This window comes from Cupressus sempervirens, chromosome 1, assembly GCF_028749045.1.
Source record: "Cupressus sempervirens isolate cs-2001-9-10 chromosome 1, ASM2874904v1, whole genome shotgun sequence".
Classification (NCBI taxonomy): domain Eukaryota; kingdom Viridiplantae; phylum Streptophyta; class Pinopsida; order Cupressales; family Cupressaceae; genus Cupressus; species Cupressus sempervirens.
The window spans coordinates 733,775,021-733,799,716 of NC_143118.1; the positions used below are offsets into that span (position 1 = coordinate 733,775,021).

At 37.5% G+C, this 24,696-nt stretch overlaps 1 protein-coding gene across 1 annotated transcript in view; it reads right to left on the minus strand.

Moving 5' to 3' along the window:
• The window catches only part of LOC149580018 (DNA (cytosine-5)-methyltransferase DRM2-like), a 139,303-nt gene that overhangs the window by 77,807 nt on the left and 36,800 nt on the right, over window positions 1-24,696 (minus strand). Inside the window, exons 3-5 of the mRNA XM_089788410.1 lie at window positions 16,770-16,866; window positions 16,595-16,641; window positions 16,362-16,499 (exon numbers count right to left, since the gene is read on the minus strand). Of these exons, the coding sequence (XP_089644536.1) occupies window positions 16,362-16,499; window positions 16,595-16,641; window positions 16,770-16,866 (282 nt within the window). The remainder of the gene's footprint in view (window positions 1-16,361; window positions 16,500-16,594; window positions 16,642-16,769; window positions 16,867-24,696) is intronic.

Sequence of the window (24,696 nt, forward strand, 5' to 3'; positions counted from 1 at the left end):
CAAAGCAACAATAGACCTTCTCAAATCTGTGCCTGGCCTCCTCAATAATAGCCCATAGAATTATTGATAAGGGGAATAATAATGTGGCTGAAGCCAAAGTAGAATTATTGGCAGTTGGCATGACTTGAATGACAGGAATTCAGAAAATACATTTAGAGGGAGACTCTCTAATCATCACTTAACTATTATGAATATGATGGAAAATGCATCGCACCAACAAAATTATAACTGGGCAATCAGTAAAGAACTAGAGCATTTTGAAAATTACAACATAAGCCATATTCATAGGTCGGGTAATAAGGAAGCACATGTGTTTATCTAAGTGGGCAGTTCGTTTTAATGATATAGGGAACAGTTCTCTTTAATGATATAGGGAACAGTTCTCTTTAATGATATAGGGAACATAGGTTTGAGAAATCCAGACAAAAGAACTTAGGAACTAAGTGTATTGCAGGGTGGATATTAAGGACATCTATGGACGGATTTAAGATGAATGTGATAAATTTGATGTTCTTATTAGCTTTGAAACACATTTAGTTATGTTCTGTTTACAATTGTGGAATGTGCTTGAGAAATGTGAGCAATGTACAGCTAACGGGACGTTTTAGAGGTTTAATGGGGGATTGCAATAGTTGAAAGACCCAAAGTGATTTGAAATCCTATGAAAGGACGTATGAGGTCTGCATATCTCACATCATCACTATTATAATTGGAAAGGTATCGGCGTTCATTGCAGGTCGCATTAATGATTTTATGGTGCCAAAGGGATTCATTTGAAGTTGAGGATGCATAAGCAGAGTCTCTTTAAAAGCCATTGAAAGTGCAAACAAGCTGAAATTGTGAGGTGGGCTTACTGTTGTAGAGTCGAGAACTTGAGTTAGGGGTAGAGAAAGGAGGCAATGTTCACGAAGCAGTAAAAGGGCTTCTATGGCCATGTGAAAGATCGTCGGCTCAAACTCTTGCTGAAATGTCCTTATGACAATGTCATAGAGGTTGTGCTGAAAACAGTTGAAAGGTTGTTTATGGGTGTGATGCATACATAGATGGAGGTGAAATATTGATATTGCCAATTTGATTTTCCCGTTGGGGCTTGAGTTGGGTCAGGAGGTTGAAACAGTTAAATGGGTTCTTCAGTTTTTGTTTGAGGAGGCATTGCTTGGTGGGCTGTAACCCTTTTTGGAATGAGCAACCCAGGTGTGGGTTTCAACTACAGTGAGTACTTTGAGGACCTAGATAATGTGGAGGAGTTTGTTTATTTACCAACAACAGAGTTGGGTTTTGTTCCATTTGTGAGGTGGCTCAGGACGGTGGACAGACATGCATATAAGATGGAGATTTTAATTAAATGGAAGAACCTTAAATTGGCACTGAGGAGGCATGAATTTGCAGCTGAGCTAGCTGGAGCTGATTTTCCACAAGAAGTTACACGGAGACGAAGATACAGGCATGCATATAAGATTGAGATTTTAATTAAATGGGAGAACTTTAAATTGGCACTGAAGAGGCATGAATTTGCAGCTGAGCTAGCTGGAGCTGTTTTTCCACAAGTTACACGGAGACGAAGATCAAACAGAGGCAGGTGAGCTCATGCGGCAAGGCACGAGGTGTAAGACGTGCTACAGTTGAAAAATCTCAGAGTAAAAGCTGAATGGAATTGGGTCATGAAGATTGTAAAGGGGTGTTTTCAAGTGATTTTTTGTATGAATACCTAGTATTTTATGCTAAGATTTGATAGTTTTGATGCTTAATCCATATGTCCTTTGCATATGTATTTAGGTGTGGGTTGTCACTGTGATGAATTGTAAATAAAATATGTGTATTTCTAGAAGTGAAGGCTAAAGTTTAAATTTATATGGAAGCAATGTAACGAAGGTTTCTGATGAAGTATAAGGTTTATAGTCATTTCTGGGGTAATTGGGTGCTGCCAAAAGCAGAGATCAGAAGCATTATGATTTATTGTAAACCTTTCTGTAATATCTTTCATAATTAGTAAAATGTATCTATTCCTGAGCACATAGAAAAAGTTTATATTTGAATTTAACTACTAGTTTCTGGTTTTGGGCTTCATAAAACTTACCTTCAAAGTCGACATTAAGGCTACAAAGGTGTTATTTTGAGGACACTTTTGGACATTTTGATTGCTGTAATTTCCTTTTTGGCTCAGCAGTAATAAAACCCACTGTCATAAGACAAACTTCCTGAGGTAGTATGCAGTCCCTATCCTCATTACTAGTATTTCACCTTTCCTATACCAAAAATTCATAAATCTAAAGTGAAAGTGCCTTTCTTCAGACTCAGCACACAGGCAGAGGTAGACAAAAGAAGGTGATGGCATGACCAGACCTGCTGATGGATTAATTCTGCTGATGCCATTTGTCAGAGGCTTTCATCAGGTTTCATAATGGTACCAAGTAACCTTGACAATGTCAGCAGTCTTTTTCATCCACGGGCTCTAGATCTGCCAAGGTGAGGTATCTATAAATCTGCCTGGCACCTGCAACTACAGCAATCTCCATATCTGCGCCTTGTACTGTTGATGTGAGTTTTCTGACCACTCCAATGAGCAGAATAAGATACTACCATATTCTCTCTTGAACAAGCAAACTTCAAATGCTAAACAATTTGGCATGTGTATGGCCAAATGAAGCAAACCCAAGGTTTACAATGTGTACATACATCTTTATGTTGGATACAACTCAGTTTAATTGATGTGATATGCTGGTAATCACTAAGGGGACTTATGCTATTCTTTCATGAAATCAATCAACTTTCTTCATATGACGAATGATTATGCACTATGAGCTCTTTAACTAATTCTATCAATGACTAAAAAATAAAATTTCTATGAAACCTAATGTATATGCCGCCCAGCCAACCTCACAAATGTTGCTGCAGGTCGAAAGAGGATTCCCAAGCAAATTAATGTTCACTTAACACATGCATAACAGACATGTATACCATCCCAGAGTGGCTGCAAGTCAATAAGGATTATATGTACATATTCTAATATAAGTAAAGAATTATTAATGCTTAATTTTAGACTTGTATTTTTTTTCTGATGTATTTTCTATTTGCAGATTTGTAATAAACTGTTCATGGTTTCTATTTCATCAGGAGTATTTGGTAGCACTTTATATTAAATAGAAGTCTAATTTCTTGGGTCGAAGGGAATAGGACATTTCATCTGTAGTTGTACATAAGAAATAAATTTTTATGAAGCCACATTGAAAGCAATGTAAAGTCATTAAAAATTTATTAGAATTCATCATAATATTATTTGTTGTGCAATGGTGTAATTGGAAAATCTAATTTTCTGTACCATTTCAATATCGTGTTCATATTTCAGTAGATATATTCAAATGTTCTCAAGATTAAAATTTTCAGCTTCTTTCTTTGAAAAGGGGTTAAAAATTATAATTTATTTAATCAAAAGAATCCTCACTACAAGAGAGCACCAACCCCCATCCACCAGGGAGCACAAAATGGACAGCCAGAAAACTGAAACAAACCACAAAGGCCCATCAACAAGAAACACACATCACCTACATTAACCTTGCATATCCTGTAAAATTATCCTCAATAAAACCTATGAGACAGTTGGAGGAAAGATGCTCCCATCTATAACCTTCCAATTGGCCATATTCTCAGAGACCCCTTTGGCTAGACAATCAACGACAATATTTCACTCCCTCAAGATATGGACAAAGGAGACAAATTCCAATGAACTACTCAAACAAAGAATCTACTAAGACATTGAATTCAACTGCCAATTCACATTTGCTAAATGAACATATTGACTAGAATTTGAGAATCTTTCTCACAAATAACCTTGCACCAGCCAAGCAAACAACTCCTTTCCAAGCCAATAAGAAAGCCAACTTTACCATACAATTATTCGTTTGATGACCCTTAAAGGAGAAGGACAATACCAGGAATATCCCTTCCAACACCTCCAACTCCAGCATGCCTAGGATTACCCCTCGACAACACATCTGTGTTAAGCTTGTAAACCCCAACATAAGGTGAAGTTCATTTACCAGCTCTCCAAAGTTTCTTGTTATGAATCTGCCTGCACCTTAAGAGGAAGACCTGCAATTGTTCCCAAATTAACCCAACCCCTACATCACCTCCACCTCCCCCTCCCAAGGCTCTAAGGAGCCACCCATCTCACACATAGCTTGGATAGTCTTCTAAATCATACCAACATTTCTCTCCCAAACTTGTTGAACCATCACTTTCCCGGCTGGAAGGGTCTTGTAAGTTCTTTTCAAGCCAGATCTACCAAAGGACACAAGCAAGATTGATACTCCAAGCATACACTCAAAAACCCCATCATTAGTGCCAAATGAATCTAGAGATAGCATTGACGAAAAAAACAGGAAGAACTTTTTCATTAGTATCACAAAGGACACAAGTAGTCAACCAATAAAAGCACCACTTCCAAAAACTTTCCCAAGTGAGACACTTATTATGAGTAGAAAGCCATAGGAAATACTTGCATTTAGGCCAGGCAAACTCTTTCTATACATTCTTCCACCAAGGGACTTCATCCTTCTCATATTTCTACCTATCCAATTCCTAATATGCAACAACCACTACATAAGCCCCCCTAGAATTGACAAGACTCCCTCTACAACAAACTACAAGCTCTTCTTCCAAAAACTCAAAAAAGCTCAAAATCCTCCAAAAAGGCTCCTAACAACCACTCACAAGGATCCTCTTACGCGCCACTTGCCCCAAGCTACGAAAAACTTTGAAATCTTCCATCCTTACCCAACTAGCCTTCAAGAAGCTATTGCATAGAAGGAAACAAACCGTAAATGCAGATGTGTAAACATGATAGGAGGAAATTCATCCTAAGAGTCAAACCAAGAGAGGGCCTTAGAGCCCTTATTAAAGTTATTACAGATTAAAAACAAACACTGCTTAATTAAATTAGCACCCTTTTTCTTTCCAACCAGATCTTAGGCATGTCACACTCATTACTCCCTTCAAATACTTCAAAGAAATGAACTTGATTCAGATTTGATCTTAACAATATATCAGTGCCAATAAAGCTTAATTACCAAGGCTTGTGCCATAAGGAAATCTTACCACAATCAAAGAACCCCCCTCCCCCCCCATTTCGGTCTACGAATAGTCTCCAACTTAATCAAACTCCAAATCACGTAGGACAAGTAACAAACTCATAATAATTGTTTTGTTTCATAGGTTCTGCGTGATGATGATACCGGTAGCATAATGTACTGAGAGTAATGAGACTGACCGTAGATTAGGAGACAACAACCCCAACACCATATGGCCTTGGATGAGGATTGTACTGTGGTGTACAACTTTAAAAGTTGTGCAAGGTAGGGACTTGTATGAACGGCAATATAAGCCTTTCCCAAACATAATTGTATTACCATATCAGCAATAAAGAGTTGTATCGAGGCACGAGAAGGCATTCCAGAATTGAAGCAAAATGCCCTAATTGCTTCTTGTACACAAAAAGACAAACGAGAAGACAATTATGGAGTGGGGTGGGAAGAGAGCCTAGAAGAAAAAGTTGGAAGAGGATTGAGCTACCAATAAGAGAATGATTCAAAATGTGAAGACATTGCCTTCAAGTATCCACATTGCAGGAGGCACAAGCATGAGCAAAAAGAAGCGCAAACAGCCGGAACAGGTGACACCTACGACAGTGCAACTCACACCTCAAAACATACCTTTTGAAGGCTTGAATGGGTTAGAGTGCAGGAAATGGTGGTAGGATACACCCGATAATCATGCGTTACAGAATAGCATAAGAAAGGCACAGGTAGAATGGGCAATCCAAATGCCAATTTTTTGCATTCGTGAGTATGCGGGCTTTCTGCGCATGATAGCAAACACTTATGATCGGTTTTTCAGAACCAACTCGTTTTCCTACCCAAGGCGAGACTTCGTAATTTCCTTCAGAGCAGTAGACTTCACTAGGGTATTTGGCATACCCGGCCATGCACAAGGAGGTAGGAAGATCAATGGAAAACCGAAGAAATTCAGTCAAGAGATGAAGGCGTGCCTAATAGAGCTCGTGTGCAATAAACTGTCTCAACCAGAAAAAGAAGCATTGATGAACACTTCTAAAGGCTAAAGACTGAAAAAGTCTAACATTTAGGAAGAACAATGGTGTTGCCTCATGGACTTGGTTAAGAGTAGGCTCACAGGATCTAATCACGCATCTGATATTTCCTTCCCGCAAATAGCAATGATATATCGGATCATGAACGAGAAGGCGTATGACTGGGCAACATTACTTGCGGAACAAATGTACGAGTTCATGACACTACAACACAGGATATTTTACATGCCCCATTAAGCCATTGAATTGTTCATTGATGCTACGGCATGGATGATCCCCCTTGACAGGCTTGAGAGCAAGCCTACCCTACTCGCTCCAAGTGAGCCCCCCATCACGCAGTGGAAGCATTTAGACACACCAGGCAGGCAAAAGGCTATAGTCGGGAAGAAGCAACCCAGGCAGGAGTTGGACACAGGCTTGGAACATGGGAATATGGATAGCAGCCAGCAAGAGACGTCCTCTGAAGATAGTGAGACGGACAATGATAAAGAGGATACAAAGGATGACAAAGAGGTCGAAACCATTACTGCAACACTGCTGCTATTCCCACAGCCTTCCCTCTTAACATCATCTTATTTCGCCCCTATAGGTACACATATTCCTAGTTTTGGACAGTTCAGGCAGCCCATAGTTATGACTCCTATCACAATAGTTGCCTAGTCAGTACCTGCAGAGATCCCAACCATTCTAGAGGCAGTTGCTACATTATAGACAGAGTCTCACCCATCACCACCTACAGTCGTACCGGACGAGGTGATAGAGATACTAGTTCAAGAGGTACCTAAGAGTTTGAGGGCACCTTAGGTTTGACTAGAGGTAGTTGGTTCAGATGTTGTGTGTCACTATAGATGTTGCATTATTGGCTACCAATGAGGGCACTAGTAGGTTGACTACAGTGCAGGACTTGAGTGAGCAGGACTTGAGTGTGTATTCGAGTCGGAGATTTAGCATCAGACCAGTAGTGTCGGCATCTACTATTCTCTTGCCTATGAGAGAAGTATCCCAGGAGGTGGATCCTTTAGCTCCACAAGAGGAGGAAAGTCACCCCACTAATGCAGTTGAGCTACCACCTCCACCTCTAACAAATAGCGCTGCTAAGAGGATGTTAGAGGCAGTGGAGACAACAATGGGCACATAGGAGTAGCCAACGTCATGCCTGTCCACAGCCATAGGGGAGGATGTTGAGGCATACTTGGCTAACATGGTGACTCGAGGTCACCAAGTGGTGATTTCTACGCAAACATGTGCACTGGAGGAAGTGGTGTAGGAGTTGGAGCAAGTTTTATCTTTCATGCGAGTCAATTGCCCAGCCACCTTTACAATATGCTTTGAGGCACGAGGATGGCCTAACACAAAGACTCTGAAGATGAGGCAGGAGTGGACTGCCAGAGAGCCCATGGTAGAGAGCCAAGTGGATAACCTAACACAAGAGATAGTACAGGTAATAGAGATGCATACTATGCTCTACAGAAGAGTCAGGTAGATCAGGGAGCAGTAGAGAGGGATCGGGAAGAGACAGCTACCAAATTAGTGGTGATAGAAGCCAGCTTGGCTACGTAGCAATCAACATGGGAATTAGATAAGGCCACATTCTTATCCCAGTTGGATTTAGCAAAGCAAGCCAACAATCGGCTATAGATGGAGTCAAATGCAAAAGAGGTGGAGCTCTTGAACATAGCAGAGATGATGAAGAGAACCTTAGAGATTTAGATGCAGGCTAAGGCGGATCAGAACACCAGGACCCAACAGGTGCACGAGTTATGGGCACAGTTGAAGGCTACTACACCCATAGCATCAAGGACACACCCTTCTTAGTCTTGTTTTGATGTACTTAATTGTCTTTATTTTGTCGTTTGGAGACAACTTCTCTTTGGGAGGGATAATGTTGTGGACAAATTCTAAACATAGCCGACCAGATTAGTTAGTGTCCGAAAGGTTACGTGCCGATTGAGTCACCCCTTCGGGATATATATGTACATCCTCTGAATTGAACTATGGATCATCATTGTACTCATGATTCTGTACTTTTCTTATATGAATAAAGTACTATCTTGTTTTGTGTTGTATTCTAGTCTCTTAATGCAATAACTACTCATTTACCTTGTACGGTAAACAGTTCAAAGAGAGCATCTACTTCCTTAATGAAGCTTAAGGGAGCAACTTGAATTGGGCATGTATAAGTAGGAAGGGCCAATTCCATATATTTCAATGAAAAAAATTCCAACAAAGGAAAGCCATCTAAAACTCCAAAGATTTACTTTCCCACTAAACTTATCCAACACATATTGTCAAGTTCCCCAAGGCAAGGGGCCACTACAAAGGAATATATCCTTCATTAACTCGCTCCCTCGAAGCTACGAGATACATAACCAAAGCCTCTCTAGAATAGTCATTTCTTTGATTCTAGCAACACCCAAATAGTTGTATCATCGAAAAACTATAAGTGGGATTGAGAGGGAAGGCCACTACCCAAACTACAACTTGAAATCAGCCCTTGTCTTACAATGGATTTCAAAAGACAACCCAAGTCCTAGGCCAATAAGATGAATAAATAAGATGAAAGAGGGTCGCCTTGCCAAAGGCCCCTCATAGCACCAAAACAAGTAGCAATATTACTATTAATAAGAACTAAATAAGAATTATAGGTAACATGACTCACTACCCCATTGATCTAATCATAACCAAACCCAAAGGCACTACGAAGTTCTTGAAGAGATGACCATTTACCCCAATTGCATGCCTTAACAATTTCAAGCTTGATAAACATAAGCTTTCCTTGGACATCAAATGAACACCCCATCCAAAACTTGCCCACCTAACGCAAATCCACCCTACTCCAAGAAAGTTTTGTTAAGCCACCTCTTGAACCTCTTTGCAATTAAAATAGAGATGATCTCATAGATCACATTGTAAATAGTGATTGAATTGCACAACACCAAAGAGTTATCCCATCCACTTATGGAAATAAGCACAAGAAATGTATAGTTCATTACTCTTGATATCTATTTACATCTTTGGGATTCTTGCACCACCACCAATAAGTCAGCTTTGATGATATGCCTAAATTATTGAAGGAAATAAATGTAATATCCTAGATGGATATTTTCCCAAATGTATCTCAAAACAAATTTCAGAATACAACCAAATTGCTTAAACAATAAACTTTCAGATCTGACCAACAAGTAAACAACAATTGCTCATATAAAACCCCACAAGTTTCTATTGTATTATAATATTCAGCAATACAATAACATGACCAATAAAGTTTATATATATTCTTCAGAATAAATTATTGCATTATACATCAGCAATACAATTACTAGATAACTAAAATCCAATCTTAAACACAGTATTACAGTCAAACTGGAAACATGAAGAAAGAACCAGTATGCACAATGTAAACTCTGTCTTGAATCCACCACAAGGTTGAACCAGGTTACGTTCGATTCACAAGAAGAGCCTGAAGGTGCTCATCCTCAAGATCATGAAATTGAAACCCAAGCTTCCACTTTCTCAAGGGAAAACAGAAAACAAAATTCAAATCCAAGCATATCCAAAATGAACTCCATCTTTTGCCAATTCATCTCTTATTAAACCCTTTTTTTAATATCAAACTAACTTTAATAATTCTTCTTTAAGTCCTCAGTAGTCAATATTAATATAAGTTGGGTTGGTCTATTAATTTTTCTAATGTACTAGAAAAGAGAACATTATAGTTCTCCCTCCTCGAGATTGTGTGCACTTAAGAAATCATGAGTCCATGATCCAATACCAAGGTCCCATGTCCATTTGCAAGCCGTTCCGTAGCTTATGCTAGTAACTGTGTAATCAGGATGTTCCAAATTGCAAAACCAACAATAAGGATGCAACTCAACTATCACTAAGATCCTAGATCCCATGGCATCTTGAGAGATACTGTTGTGTTTTCCTAATGTGCTCCTTTGCACACAACTGTGTCAAGTCTCAAATAATGACGCAACTCATCGTAGTCCACATAGTGCAAAGTGTCCATCCTGTTAACTCCTAGAACTTGAATCAACCTGTCAGCACAATCCTAGGTGTAGAAATAGATGACCAGTATATCATCAACCTCTTGGATCAACCAGTTGAACAAGTAGATGCCAAACACACTACCCATATGCAAGGAAGCCAATTCATCGTGTCTCAAGATGTCGCTGTCATAACTCGGATCAGCATCAAGAATGTCAATATTGTCACTGAACTGGAAAGGTAAACATCTCACATGGAAAATATAGCAATGTGTCTTGTCCCCACTCATCTGCATGCAACTCACTAACCCTTGTAGACCAAGCCAAATCTGAAAATGTACTAATAGTGGAAGGAGGGTAGCCACTGATAATCATAGAATGGGCAAAGAAAAAATCACCAACCAATAAGTGAATAGCTGTCATCTCATTAAGACTCGGTGATAAATTTCTAGATAATCTGTAGAAACCATCAATATACACTAAGGACAATTTTGAATATTCAGCATCACCATGAATATCATCTCTCAAATTAACATCTCCATCAATGAAATGATCAACTTCAACATAATTTTCTAAGTAAAATCACTTGGTTGAGTGTACCTCATGATATGGTGAAATCATGTAACTGTTGTAAATATCAGAACTCGTGTTTGATTTCTTACTGCTCCTTATGGTCTTCATTAGCGAAATGTGTCTTATCAGGATAGAGAATGGTGGAAACATTGTACTCACTTTCATGTTCACAAATGGTATTGATTCCTTCGACCAATTTTAACCATCTCCATAGTTCTATATTCAAGTTCATCTTCCTTGTGAATGGCTGCAATAGAAGTCTGATTTTCAGTTTGGTAGGAGGAGTAGTGTCATACTAGTTGAAGACAAAGTTCATCTGCATCTTTTTCCTTGTCTTCTCCAAACTTGATAGAAAGTTCCCTATCCAAACTTGATTATTTGTAGTTGCATACTAGTGACTCCACATAAGCTACCATTTTGCCTTTCATCACTTTCAGTTTTCAACACAGGCTCTTCAATGAATTTGTAAGATTCATCTGCCCTTGTTAACACTTGTACTAGCTTTTCTTTCGTAAATAGTAACTTGTCCATCGAATCTTGCAGCAATAAAGGCTTGTGCTCAAATTCAATTAGGGAGTACCAGCTGTCACATAGCACATTTTATGATTTATCATCAACCGTTGGAGTGATATAATCATCATCCTTAGTTGTTTCTACACTTGATGTCATGCACTCTTCCTGGGGTGATAATGGAACAGCATTATGTTCATCTATGGATTGATCAAAGGAGTTTTCCTCTTCACTAGTTTTGTCAATAGTAATCAGCAATCTACCAATGAAGAGCTTAGAATACCTCTCATTAGTAGCAAAGGGCTCTTCCCCAATTTCATCCTCAGGTGGTTGGTAGTCAACTTACGATTTGTTTTCATATGTATTTGTTTCAGCTTCTGCCTCACAAATCAAGTCTCCACTTACACAAGTATATTTGTCCTTCCCAATGTGTGGATGCATTAGTTCTTTATCCTCCTGTTGTTTTTACTTCTCAATTTTTAGCTCACATTGTTTGAGCGCCTTGTTGACCAACTTATGAGCCGTTTTTCAAGCATCTTGTTCTTGCCTTGAAATTGCTAAGAACATACACATAAGAGACTGATAATGAGTATCACTCTCATTTATGGTCATAACCATAATAGTCTCCATGGCTGCAAAAACATTTACACAGTACTTTTCCCCAATTGTGCCCAAGAAATGCTGAAACATGGTATGTATTAGGTCATACAATCTCAGGTCAACCAAGAGATTGTATAATCTGAATCAAGCAAATGACTTCGATATAGCATGCCCTCTAGGGAAATGATGACTACTACTATCGCCAAGATTTTGAAAACTATCAACAATTAGCCGAAGTAGCTCCTTCATTATGTCTTCTACGTAAGGTTCTTGTGGTGCTAAAATACTTGTAACCTCCAAGTAGCCAACATCCTTATCTCGCTATCTGAGTGCTTCAGCCACTTGTGGGGATTCAATGTAGTCACTGTAGGAACAAGAGCAATCTGCAATAAATCACAGGGTGATTGCTTGGCCACGCTTAAACATCCTTCCAATTTAGTCAAAATGATGAGAGTATGTCCCATTGTTTGTGGCTCCAACTCCAACTTACCCAGTTCATAAAGTATTTTGGCCAAATTGTTGTGTTGTGATTTCGAATTTCAGAATCTTTTGAGTCTGTCCTATTACTTCTTATCCATGAATAGAATCTCTGCCATAGCATTGCGATTCATTTACAATCCTTCAATATCTTACATGCTGCTGCAAGGTACTTGTGCCTGCAATACTTCAATGGCTCAAGTTGTCATCCTCGGACATTTACCTGCATACTCAGCCTCTATGACCATTTCACATCCCTTATTTAAGAGCTTCATTCATTTCCCTATTCCAATATGGGGTGTACATTGGTGCGTGAAACTACCATCATCAAACAAGGAATGTAAATTATTAAACCACCCCAGCATAAATATTGTCACTTGAAACAGCAATTTTCTTAGTACTGGGATTTTTAGTAAGAGACGCCTGATTAAATTTGAACTCCTTGCTCAAACCTATAATGTCCTGCTAATTTTAATTTGCACCCTTCTTTCAAAACTCTCCAATATCTGAATGATTACATATGAGTGCCATCACTACAGATCTGAATTTGTTGGATTTGCTTTCCCTCCGTAGTGCTTGATTATTCCAACTGGCAGTCTCTTAAATGCAGACCATTTGTTTTACTAGAGCAATGCATCCATTTACGTTTTTAGATGGTCATTACCTCCATGATGGCTCGTTGTGTATTGGCGCTAGAGTGTTCTTCAAGTGAATCTTATGCCACCCGCAGGGACGGCGTCGTTGTTCATAGAATTGTTTCTTCCTACGTTTCCCTGGTAACTCACTGGGTTAGTTTCTTACATTCACTAAGACCTCCCAATAGCCTAGTTTGTTAATGTCTGCCTCAAAATCAGTAAATTTTGAACAAGATTCCCAACATCAATGAAAAAAAATCATGTCGGTCCCTTGCTCAAGCTTCTAAGATATGCTAAGTTTATTTGAAGAAGACTGCAATATTCTATCTTGTAGGTTCTCTCCCTCCTATCACTTATCTGAGATTGTCGCGGGTTGAATGATTGGCTTCAGTTTGGCAGTATTCTGACAATATTATTTTACTTCATCTGCGCACAAGCTTCCTAAAAGCACCAACGCACAGGAATGCTCTGCTATGATCTTCAATACCCAAGGGCCAAATGTGTCCTCTTCTGGATATTTGTAATTCACGTGGATGCCCAGAACTTTAGGAAGTCGCTTCAAGAATATTAACTCAGGCTATCAATTTGGTTCCTTATTCACGACACCACAACTTTGAGATTTGTCGTATGAGAATCATTGGATAAGCAAATTTATCACTACTGTAACTCCCTAGACAACATGCACAATTCTGCACCCTAGTGTATAATCATTCAGTCAACCAAAAATTCCTTCAAACTGAAGATGGCGTTACTTGATGCTCTTCTGACACAGCAAAAGGCACTAAGCATCTTCCCAAATATGTGTGCTAGCCAAGGACGTTTAATTAGAGCTTTTTGTTTTCACTAGAGAGAGCAGTAAATATAAGGCCTAATGACCACAAGTAATAACCTTAATTAATGTTGGCTCGCTTCTTTGAATAATCACCACATCAGTATGTTGAGTTAATTCTGGCAACTAACCATGAAATCATGTTAATGTTTTCTCTTAGTATAATCCCCCCATATTGCATCATCTCCATTCAACAACTCTTCTGTTACGGCAATGGTTATGAACAAAAAGTGTTACTTTTCTCATGTAACGCATGTATACCTTCTTGTTGGCAGACCCTTTTCTGTGACTTCCTTACAGAGACCATTGGGCTAACCCTGAAACTTTTACTTTCAAATGCAATTTTGGATACCGATAAGCTATGAAAGAGTCAGCTTCTCAGCAAATTGTATAATCAAGTTTTGTTCTCAGCTTCCCTTTGCATTTTAAACTTTTCCAACGAGATAGATTTATGCTCGTATATAGTCTTCATGGATTTATTGCTTGTTCTCTTCCACTGAAGAAGTCATACAGAGTAACGGGTCATACAAAGACTATTTGCTTATACGAGTTGTTAGTTTTTTTCCTCTCTGGAATACGTTACCAACAGAAAAATTGAGTATTCGTGTCTATTATAATGTTTGAAGAAATATTATTGTTAATAATGTGTCCTTTTCCTAGTAAAATCGGGAACCCCATACAAGACAGTAGCAATACGGATGCTTGCTCTCAAGCTTCAGCAAGGTAAAAAAAAAATGCTTGCACTACAAATTATAACGTACTCTTGAAAAAGATGACAGGGTATGGTGTTGTTTTGTGACACTCCAAGGATTTGTTTGAACCTTGGCAACATACATTGCTTCTTTAGAGCTCACGACAACCTATATTGTAACCTAAACTTCACCTCTCTGTGTCACAACAAATAAGAATCACGGCAACAACATTACAAGATTTAAATACCTTTTCCCCACTTGTTCATCTCTTACTTACATCTAAATATATTTTAAAGCCTTTATGTAGCCATTGAGATTCCGCAGGTCACACAAATCCTTATTTGCGTTGTCATTCCTGTCTCCCCTAAGTTTCCTAAGAAAGCCCGGCCACAAAAATAGTTTCTGCGCATGCACATGGAAATCACAACTAACAATAATAAAATGCTCAATATGTCATTCCTCTTAAGCATGAATTCTCTAAGTGTTTCTTATTCATAATATCCTAATATTGGAAGTGTATAATGTATGAAGTTTGCAAGTGCTTTTCTCTTCGGAGCATGTGGAGCAATCTCCACAATAAACATGATATATTGTAATGGTGTCTGCTTGATATATTTCCTCAATCTTACTATGATGGCTAATTATACTCAAAGGTTCCATCCTCCTGTAATTTTGTCTCTTCAGAGACTTCACAAAACGGAATACCACAGTAGGGTTTCAAAAGGGCGACATGACAGAGCTGTACTTCCCCATCTAATGTAGAAAGTAACCAAATTACATCAAAATTTGAACAAAAATGTGGTCAATGGAAATGCTACAAAAAATCATCTACACTAAAAAAGAGAAAAGAAGAGTGCCTGAAGCATCCACGTACACTCTAAACCATAAGGTTCCTATTATCTGTTTTGAGCTTTCACAATGTACGATCTTGTTATGGAGTGCTTTTAAGATTATCATTCTACAACAAAATAAACAATTAATCTACAAAATGCAAAAGGCATAACTTCTGTATTTTTGGTCACATACTTCCTATTTACTAAAATTGCTTCAATCCCCAAGGCATAAATAGGATGTAGAGAATAATCATTGGATACAATAAGATCATGTTGTATAGGCCAAGAAAATATATAATACTAAGAGAGAAACTAATCAATGTCCATAAATGACCAAACGTAGATCAACAGGACACAAGGAAACATTAGTATACAACAAAAAGTTCTAGAAAGATAAAATCCTCGGGAGGCTGAAAAACAACGGGAATGAAAGCAAAATTATAATACAACTTTGATCCAGTCAGAGCCTATTTTCTATAATTAATGTGATTCAAATGCAAGCTTCACAGTCTATTTAGCAGATGGTGAATATCTGCTTTGCATGTTTTATGCCCATTAGGTACTATACACCCCATCAAAACCATGGGATCCAGGGAATCATCCCAGCTGAGGGTATGGGAAGCTGGCAGTCCCCCGTGAAGAATTTTAAGGTGGCCCCAAGAAAAGTATTTTGGCCCTTATAAATAGTTTTTTGGCTTCTACTTTTATTTTCAGTTTTTTGGTTTCTACTTTTATATTCATTTTATTCTAATACTGCTTGGCAGTTTACTTAAGTAAAGCTATAAATAGTCGCACATTGATGACAGTTAAACACAAAAGCGAGATAACTTACATTATTGAAATGATTGAGTTAATACAGAGAGCTAACTTTTCTTTTAGCAGTTTTTCTCCCAAAGAGTTTCCTATGGTAGATCCTCGTGTTATATCATAAGTGTTTAAGTGTTTATTAAATTTAAGGTTCTAGAATAATGCTTCTCCTGCATGGAATTATCAGTGTTCTTTCTCCTCATCAGATAGGGAAATATTAGACAAGAATCAAACTAGATGAAGTAAACGTCAACGCCAGTCTTGGAAGCAAGTTTAAAATCCATTATACTCATATGAAGCTTCCTATGATTACCTGGGGTTCCCCATGTTCAGAAAATGTATCTTCAATTTTAACTTTCTTGTCCACAAAATTGATTTCATCAGAACCCTCTAATCTCGCAGAATCAACAGTTGGATTCGCAGGAACAAGATCTAATGAATAATCGGCAACCTGTAAATATTTAACAGTGAGTTAAAACAAAAGACCTAGACAAATTTCACCATCCATTTGTAAAACCACAAACAACATGAAATTGAATCACTCACTTTACAAGCTAAGAGGTACTCCAGTATTTCATTCCAATTGTCATTTCCTAACAAGGAAAGAAGAATATTGTTAGAATTGAGGGGAAACTAAATGATCAATACATGTCTGAGTGTCTTCCCATCACGCGGATTTCATAATAAGATTGAATCAATCAATCAAGGAATATATTCATACCATGTATACTAATAGCTTTTTCAACCATGGCAGAAGAATATCCCATGTCTACAAAATCCCATTTAATAGAGTTTGATGATGTGTTAAATAAGCTTTCCTGCAAGTAAAAAGAAACGAGACAGGTAATAAGCTTTTCAATTATATCTGTTTCAGGAGAGCGTCTTTCTTTCAAATGAAAAATGTCATTTTTTCCAATGTCAAAAAGCTAAAGAACTATCAAGGACCATCAAAGGATTTTTTTTAAATTAACATGAATTGTACGACATAGTTGACTCTGTCCACTAACTCTAAACAGCATGCTATACCTTAACAAAAACTGAATAGTTAGTCCAAAATAATTAGGTCAACCACTTTGGTGTGAATTTAACTTACTGTCAGTAATCTCAATCTCTAGTCAAATGACTCTATAGTATGTAACTCAGAATGCTCTCGAACTATCCTGTTTTTCTGATTTTAAGAAGAATAGGAAAACACAAGCTGCACAGGGTTCTATAGAAGCTGCAGATAGTTTAGAAGTAATGCAGACACAAATGAGTCAAACATAATGGCAGCACATGTGGGGGAAATAAATGAAAACTGAGTGGAGTTTTGTTAGTAAAAAGCCACCAAATGGCAAACATATAAGTTGCAGAATTGGAATCATTATAAGTTCAGGTATGTGTGTACAATATGCTAGTATGGCCAAAATAAACTGATGGGCATGCTACATTCTGGGTATCTGTACCAAAAACATTGAAAATTCATCTATATATACATATTTGCAGTTTAAAACAGGAGTTAAGTTCAAAATAGTAGATAACATGCATATACAAAACTACCACAAATATTACAATTTTGAAATACAATTTACCAATTCAATATCAAGTTTTTAAACTTAAATGTCATGATAGATATCATTGTTCGATAATATAAAAATAGAGCCAGTAATTAATGTCATATGGACCTTCATCAAGTCAAAAATCGTCATTACTATTGATATTAGACTTAAGTTGCTGGTTTCAGTTCAAGCTTGGGTTTGCTTTCGAGGTTATGTATGCAGGTTTGGTCAATTTTTTTATTCCAAAGTTGAAAATTAAGTAAAGAAACCTTGTTTGAGAAGAAATTCATAAGACAAAAAGAAATGATGGTCATTGTTTTGAAAGAGGAATTCCAAGCTTGATGTGGAAAAATCCTTAGCTAATGAGAGATTCTGCCCAAAACTCTTTCATCTACCTAATATCCGCTTGGAAATCTTTGACAAACTGGGGCTTCCACCTTGAAATCCTTGGACACCTTAAATTTCCAACCAGCTTGTCCTTTGAATCCCTAATTTCCAACCTAGAAAATCTATCACTACATAAAAAAAATTGACTAGTTTCTATTAACCACTAGGATTGTCGTTGCACCAAAAGATCAGCCTATTAATGCCCGATGCGGCCACTAGACTTATAGAAGACATTGGAGGTGGTTAAGCCACGTCGCAAACCTTGCAAGGGATGTCGGCCCACTACCAACAAACCCCTCCCAACGTCACTTGTTGTGACCTGCATGGATTCAAACTTGTGACCAAACTTTGATAGCAATTGTTAACCACTAGGATTATTGTTGCACCAAAGATTGACTTGTTAATGCCCGATACAACCACCAGACCTATAGAAGACACATGAGGTCGTTAAGCCATGTTGTGAACCCAACCAGGGACGTTAGCCCACTACCAATAGTATCCCCAAGAAGATTTCGGCCTGAAGGGAAACTTAGCCCTAAGGCGATCTCAATGTGAAGGGAAGCTTAGCTTGATGGCAATCTTGGCTCGAAGGGAAACTCGGCCTGATGACAATCTAGACCCAAAGCCAAACTTGAGTGAAGTGTGGTTGTACTATAGGCCCTTTATAATATACTATATGCTTTGTCTAGTACCGTAGGCCCTCTTTGTGATGTACCCTAAGCACTGTGTTGTAATGTAGGCCCTCTCTGTGATGTACCATGGCCCCAATGTTGTACCATAGACCCTCTCTATGATGTATTGTGGGTCATATGTTGTACACTAGGCCCTCTTTGTGATGTACCATAGGCCAAATTGTAGGTCTTGTATTGCACTATAGGCCCTCTTTGTGACCTATCGTAGGCCCTGTATTGTATCGTAGGCCTTATGTTGTACTCTAGGTCCTCTCTATGATGTATCGTAGGCCCTCTTTGTGATGTACTGTAAGCTCTCTTTGTGATGTACCATAGGCCCTATGTTGTACCCTATTTGTGATGTATAGTAGGCCCTTAATGCACTTGCAAATGAACAACAAAGTATGCAAGAATGACCATATACCAATTACTAAATTGAATCACCAAAGATTTCACAAGGTGCACAGTACTTCAAATTATGTCAAATAGATCTTCAATATAACAATTTCAAACCAAGAGCCGAATACTAATTTGTCTTCGAATAAAAAACTTTCACAAACTTGATGCACAATGTGAAATATCTGAACGAAAATCCAACAGAAGACTTGGGTGGTTGTGAACCACTGAAATTGCATTCACCAAACAGGGAGGATCTTTCATCTCCAAGACAAAAAAACAAGAACTAGAATTAGATTTCGCAATACAAATAAAATATCCAAGACACATCCCCACAACAACCTACAGGCCGATATTAAATACCCCTTCAAAGAAACTCCCAAGGATTTACAAAATATTGTCGACACGGCCAACACCTACAGACAATAAATAAAAATGGATCTTAGATATGATTAAATTAATTTGGAGGTCATACAGAGATAATCCTAATTGAACTATTATATTATTAAGTTGATCCTCTTTATTTTATTACTTAATTAATTAATTAGTTAATCTAATTAAGTCACTTTACTAAAATTGGTGACATTACAAATCCTCACCATCCAAAGATTGCTTGCCCTCAAGCAATCCGCTCCAGGATCCCAAAACAAGCACAGATGTTGGTAACAGTATCCATTGAAATCTCCATGTTGCTCCAAGATCACGTACATGAGTAAATCGTCGTCAAGCTTCCGTAGCACCACGCTGATATAAACACTGTGATGTCCGGAGTCACCAAGATCCCGAAGAAGCCAATCATAAAATACAATGATGCTTAGATCCCAAGCCCTCATGCCATCATGTTCATCAATCTCTTCGTGAATCTCAAAACTCAAGTAAATATTGCTACTTCAGATGAGGATGGTCTTGCATCAACATGGATCTCATGCCTTCACTGAATGCATCACACGCAAGTATTGTCACTATACCAATCAATATTGCCATGATACTAGTCAACACTGCTATTGTGCCAATTAGTGCTCTGATAGTGCTAGTTGGTATTACCACCACGTCAGTCAACATTGCCATTATACTAATGGGCACTACCACAGTACTAGACTAGTAGACAGTGCCAAGACGCCAATTGGCACTACCACAATGCCAGTCGACATTGCCACAATGTCAATTGGTATTTCCACCAAACTTGTATCAATCAATTCTACCACTTTACCGATATTATCCAACACTACTATACCCATATCATTCAGCACTGCCATAATTGATATTGGTAACATGCTAGTCCACAATGCCATTGCACTGACTGATTATATAGAGGATAATGATAGATTTATAGTTAACGTAGATGATTATTATAACAGCCATATTGATCTGTACACATATATATACAGAAGTGTGAGTATAATGCAAACAAAATTATATAATATATATTTATATTTGGATGACATTTAGAATAAGGGGCCTGTGAATGGGCTTATATGTGTGTGTGCGATTATGAAATCATTTTATATATTTATAACTTTATGTTAGACTACATATAGATATATAATAATAAAATTGGAATGCATGTATGTTATGTTTCATACATTTGTAACTACGATGGTAATATATATATAGCCTATTCCTTTTTCTCTTGCTATAGCCCCTTAGAGGAAAGGTTGATGTTGTGTAGGGAGAGGCAGAGTAAATCCATAAAGGATAGGTGAATCCCAAGATGAGGTAGAGATGAGGTCCCAAAGCCTTGAGGGAACCTTATTATAGATTGGTGTCAAGCACCCTAAGACAAGTAAATTCACAATCTTGATTGGGTTGAGTTTAGGAGAGAAATCAAGAATTGGGGTTAAATATGTTACTGAACAATGTTATATGAACCATTCATTATTGAATTGTTTTAAATGCTTAATAAAGTATGTTAATCATTGGAAACTGAGAGCTCCCTAATATGGGGCATTACAGTAGGCCACCCATTTAATTGCAGTGGCATAACTTAGATGCAAATTGTCTATATCCATGAGATTTGATTCAGCATTCACGCAAACTTGTTAGATGGCCTTGTTTGTGGTCACTCGTGCATTGTTGTTGTTGCTTTCGGATGATAGGATGGATGATGAGTACCTAGATAGTTGGTTATGAGGTCCTATGACATGGTGTATTTCCTTGCCTTGAAGATCTTGGTTTCACTTAATGTGATTAGCAATACACTTGTATGTGCGTGGACCTAGATGATTTCCAGATTTGGGAGATGGTTTATCATGTGCTTGGAGAGCTCAATGCCATGTTTTAGTGGGAACTTTAGTAGTGATTGTGTGTTCATCATATGGTGATAGATGATCTTCTTTAGTGATGAAAATGATTTGGAAGGATTCTTGGATTGTAGAAGGGTTCCTTCAACTTTGAATGTGCACTATTTGAGGATGTGTAACATCTTAAGAGTCATGGAAGACTCTAGGAGCCTTTGGTTGAGATGTTGGCGGTGCTCAGAGCTTTGGCATGATACATTTGCTCTTGAGACCATGGTATGTTCACTTGGAGCATGTGATCTTCTAGGACGAGATGGTTAGATCATAATGTCACGACAAGTTCCTAATTCTACAACTGGAGTTGTGACAATTGTCTAAGTGAGTTCTCTTTGTATTAGGTGCATTGGTCATATGCCTAAGAAGCTTCATGCAAATCCAGAGATAAAATTGGAGTTTACCACGGGTTGATCGTTTGCTCATACTCATGGATACATGAGTCTTAGGTGAGGCTAGAGTTCTCTTGAGATAATTGTTCTTGATGAGATTTCAGCAGGAGTTCTAAGGAGCCTACACCTTAGTTGGATGTGATCTCAACAAAGACCTATCAAGAGATTGCTCTTGGATGAGTCATGATGACCTGTATATCTTGGACAAGCATTTGCATTCCCACTCTTGGTCTATGAGCGGCTTTTTATCGCTTAAGAGGTTTTGCCCATAGTTACTCCCAAGTGCATTATGTTTTTCTTTTGATATTCATGGATCTTGAGTTGTAGTTAGATGCTCCTAGAGGATTCATTGTGAGAATTGGATAGCATGGTAATCTCTTTCATGTGCATTTTCATTTATGATGATCATAGGAGATAGTAGTGGGTTGATTTCCTAGAATGGGAAATGGATAGGTTGGTCTTCTTTGAGAGGCTTACATTCATTAGATACTTGGATATTATATTATATTTAATCTTTTGAGGCTGTAATGAACCCTTCTCAAATCTATTTCATAATCGAATCCAAAAGAACATGAATCAAGATAATGGAAAATTAATCAACTGCTGAAATGATTAGAGTACATTGTGGTGTATAAAATATTAAATGGGTTTAATAGATTGGTCTTCCTTGGTCCATCTCCTTTTTTTCATAATGAAGGGTAGAATTATTGTGCGGAGGTAGAAGTAGAAACAAGCTCCAAGAGGCTCTTTCATGAAAAAAGCCCGTTTTGGGAATCTTCTCCTCATGGTGCCTGAATTACTGTACCTTCCACAAACTCCCACTTCAATAAGGATATGGAGGAGAATGTAATGAGCCCAAATTAAAAAGGATATATGAATATTCAATAACATATTATATAATGATAATAATTAAGAATTAAATATTATTATAAATAATATATAAAGAAATATACTATGTAATAGTATTAAGAAAAATGATATTACTAATATTATTATTATTAATATAATATATGGTATATTATAATGTCGTTATTAATATAATTACAGTTACATGGGAAGAATGGTAAAGAAATGAAGAAAACACAAGAAGTACTATTTCAAATGTATAGTATAATTATAGTATAGATAAACAATCATATTAAATTGAAAATAAGTAATAAGCAAATAATCACTATAAATAATACATAATAATTTAGTAGATTTATAATTAATAAATAATATATAATCAGTAAGATATGCTCATAATAATATCAATGGTCAATAAAATATATAATCATATATCGAATACCATTGATATATTAAAATAATAACTTTGTTCAAAATTTACAATGCAATATACATCAAATGATAAATGAGAATTTTGAAATATAATATTAATGACCTATTATATAATAAAATATTAACATACTAAATATTATTTCAAAGAATAACATATTAGCAATTATTAATGATAACCAATACCAAGTGACCCAGAGAAAGGTCGTGACCTTTCCCTCAAAACCTATATATTCTGACTATACTGGAGAAGGATGGAAATATATGAATGGGAAGACATTGACTAAAGCATATTAAAACAGAGGGTACGGCCATTCTTAACAGCCATTGACATTAGTGGAGAGAACTCAAAATACAATTTAATAGTATCAGAGCTATGGAATCAAGCATGAGCCTCAACCGATTGCTATGTCATAAGATCTCACAATGATATATGTTTTCAAATATTTGGGCGTCAAGATCATCATGAACTGATATAAATAGAATCGCATTGAGGAATAATATGGAAAAAGGGAGACAAATAATTTAATAATGAAAAGTCGTAAATAAACAATGGACCCCAAGAAGGTTCATTACAAAGAAAAACAAGTTACCTATAAATGTACAAATTATTTTTAATCTGATTATTGAATTGAGATCTATATAATTTCTAGATAAGTTTGTTTGTTTATACTAATTACTAGGACATCCAAATTCAACTCTTTGCTAGAATGGCTTAGAATCAGCATGGAGGGATCAATGAGCTCCCTGAGATTCGCCTCATCACTCTCATCACTTTTGATCTCCATCTCAACCTTCTCCTTTGGTATACCCAAGCACACAAAGTCCATGTTAAAATTCTTCCACACAGTTATCCTCACCTTGAAAGGGGTGTCCCTCATAGGCGAACTAATAGGGATATCTGGCAGATGATCTTGGGCAGACAAGGGGACTCATTGGCCGCCTTTTTGCCCTCTCTTCCACACATCTTCATACCAACCTCAGGAGAATCCCTAACATGCTCCTAGAGAAGCTTAACTGGAGAGTCCGTCCATGTTTCTTCCCATCCCTATTAGTGGACTTTGTAAGAATTTTGCTCTGCTTCTTGTTACTCCTAACTGTAGAGCCCTTCTTCTTCTTGCTATTGTCCAACTCCTCAATGTTTGTTTCCATTTCATCGTCTTCTTCATCATACTCCTCATTTGAGGAAATGACCACTCTGTTCTTCCTTTTTTAAGAAGTAGGGCCCTTAAACTTTCTTCACCTTCTTCATGGCACTTTTGGAGTCTACCTTTCCTTATATGGGTAAAAACCTCCATATCCTCAAAATGCATATCTTCACTGTCCTTTGTATCCGACCAATCCTGTTGAGACTCAAAATCATTTGACTATGCCTCCATACCCCCTTTATCTTGAATGGACTTGACCACACTACAGAGTGAATCATAATATGTTCATTAATCAGGAGCATTAAACCATCATGCAGGTGGGGATTGGTCACAGCTTTTTAGCTAAGTCCATGAATACTAGAATTCATGGAAGTATAGAGATAGAACAAAACAGAAATCTTGAAGGCATGCCTAAAATGATTCAAAATCACATAGTGGTGGGTGCAAACACGGGAAAATCTACCATCAAGAGTAATATAGTAGACAATAACCCGCAACACAAATCTCCACAACTTTTTAATACAACTGGAGTGGTAATAGATTTTACCTT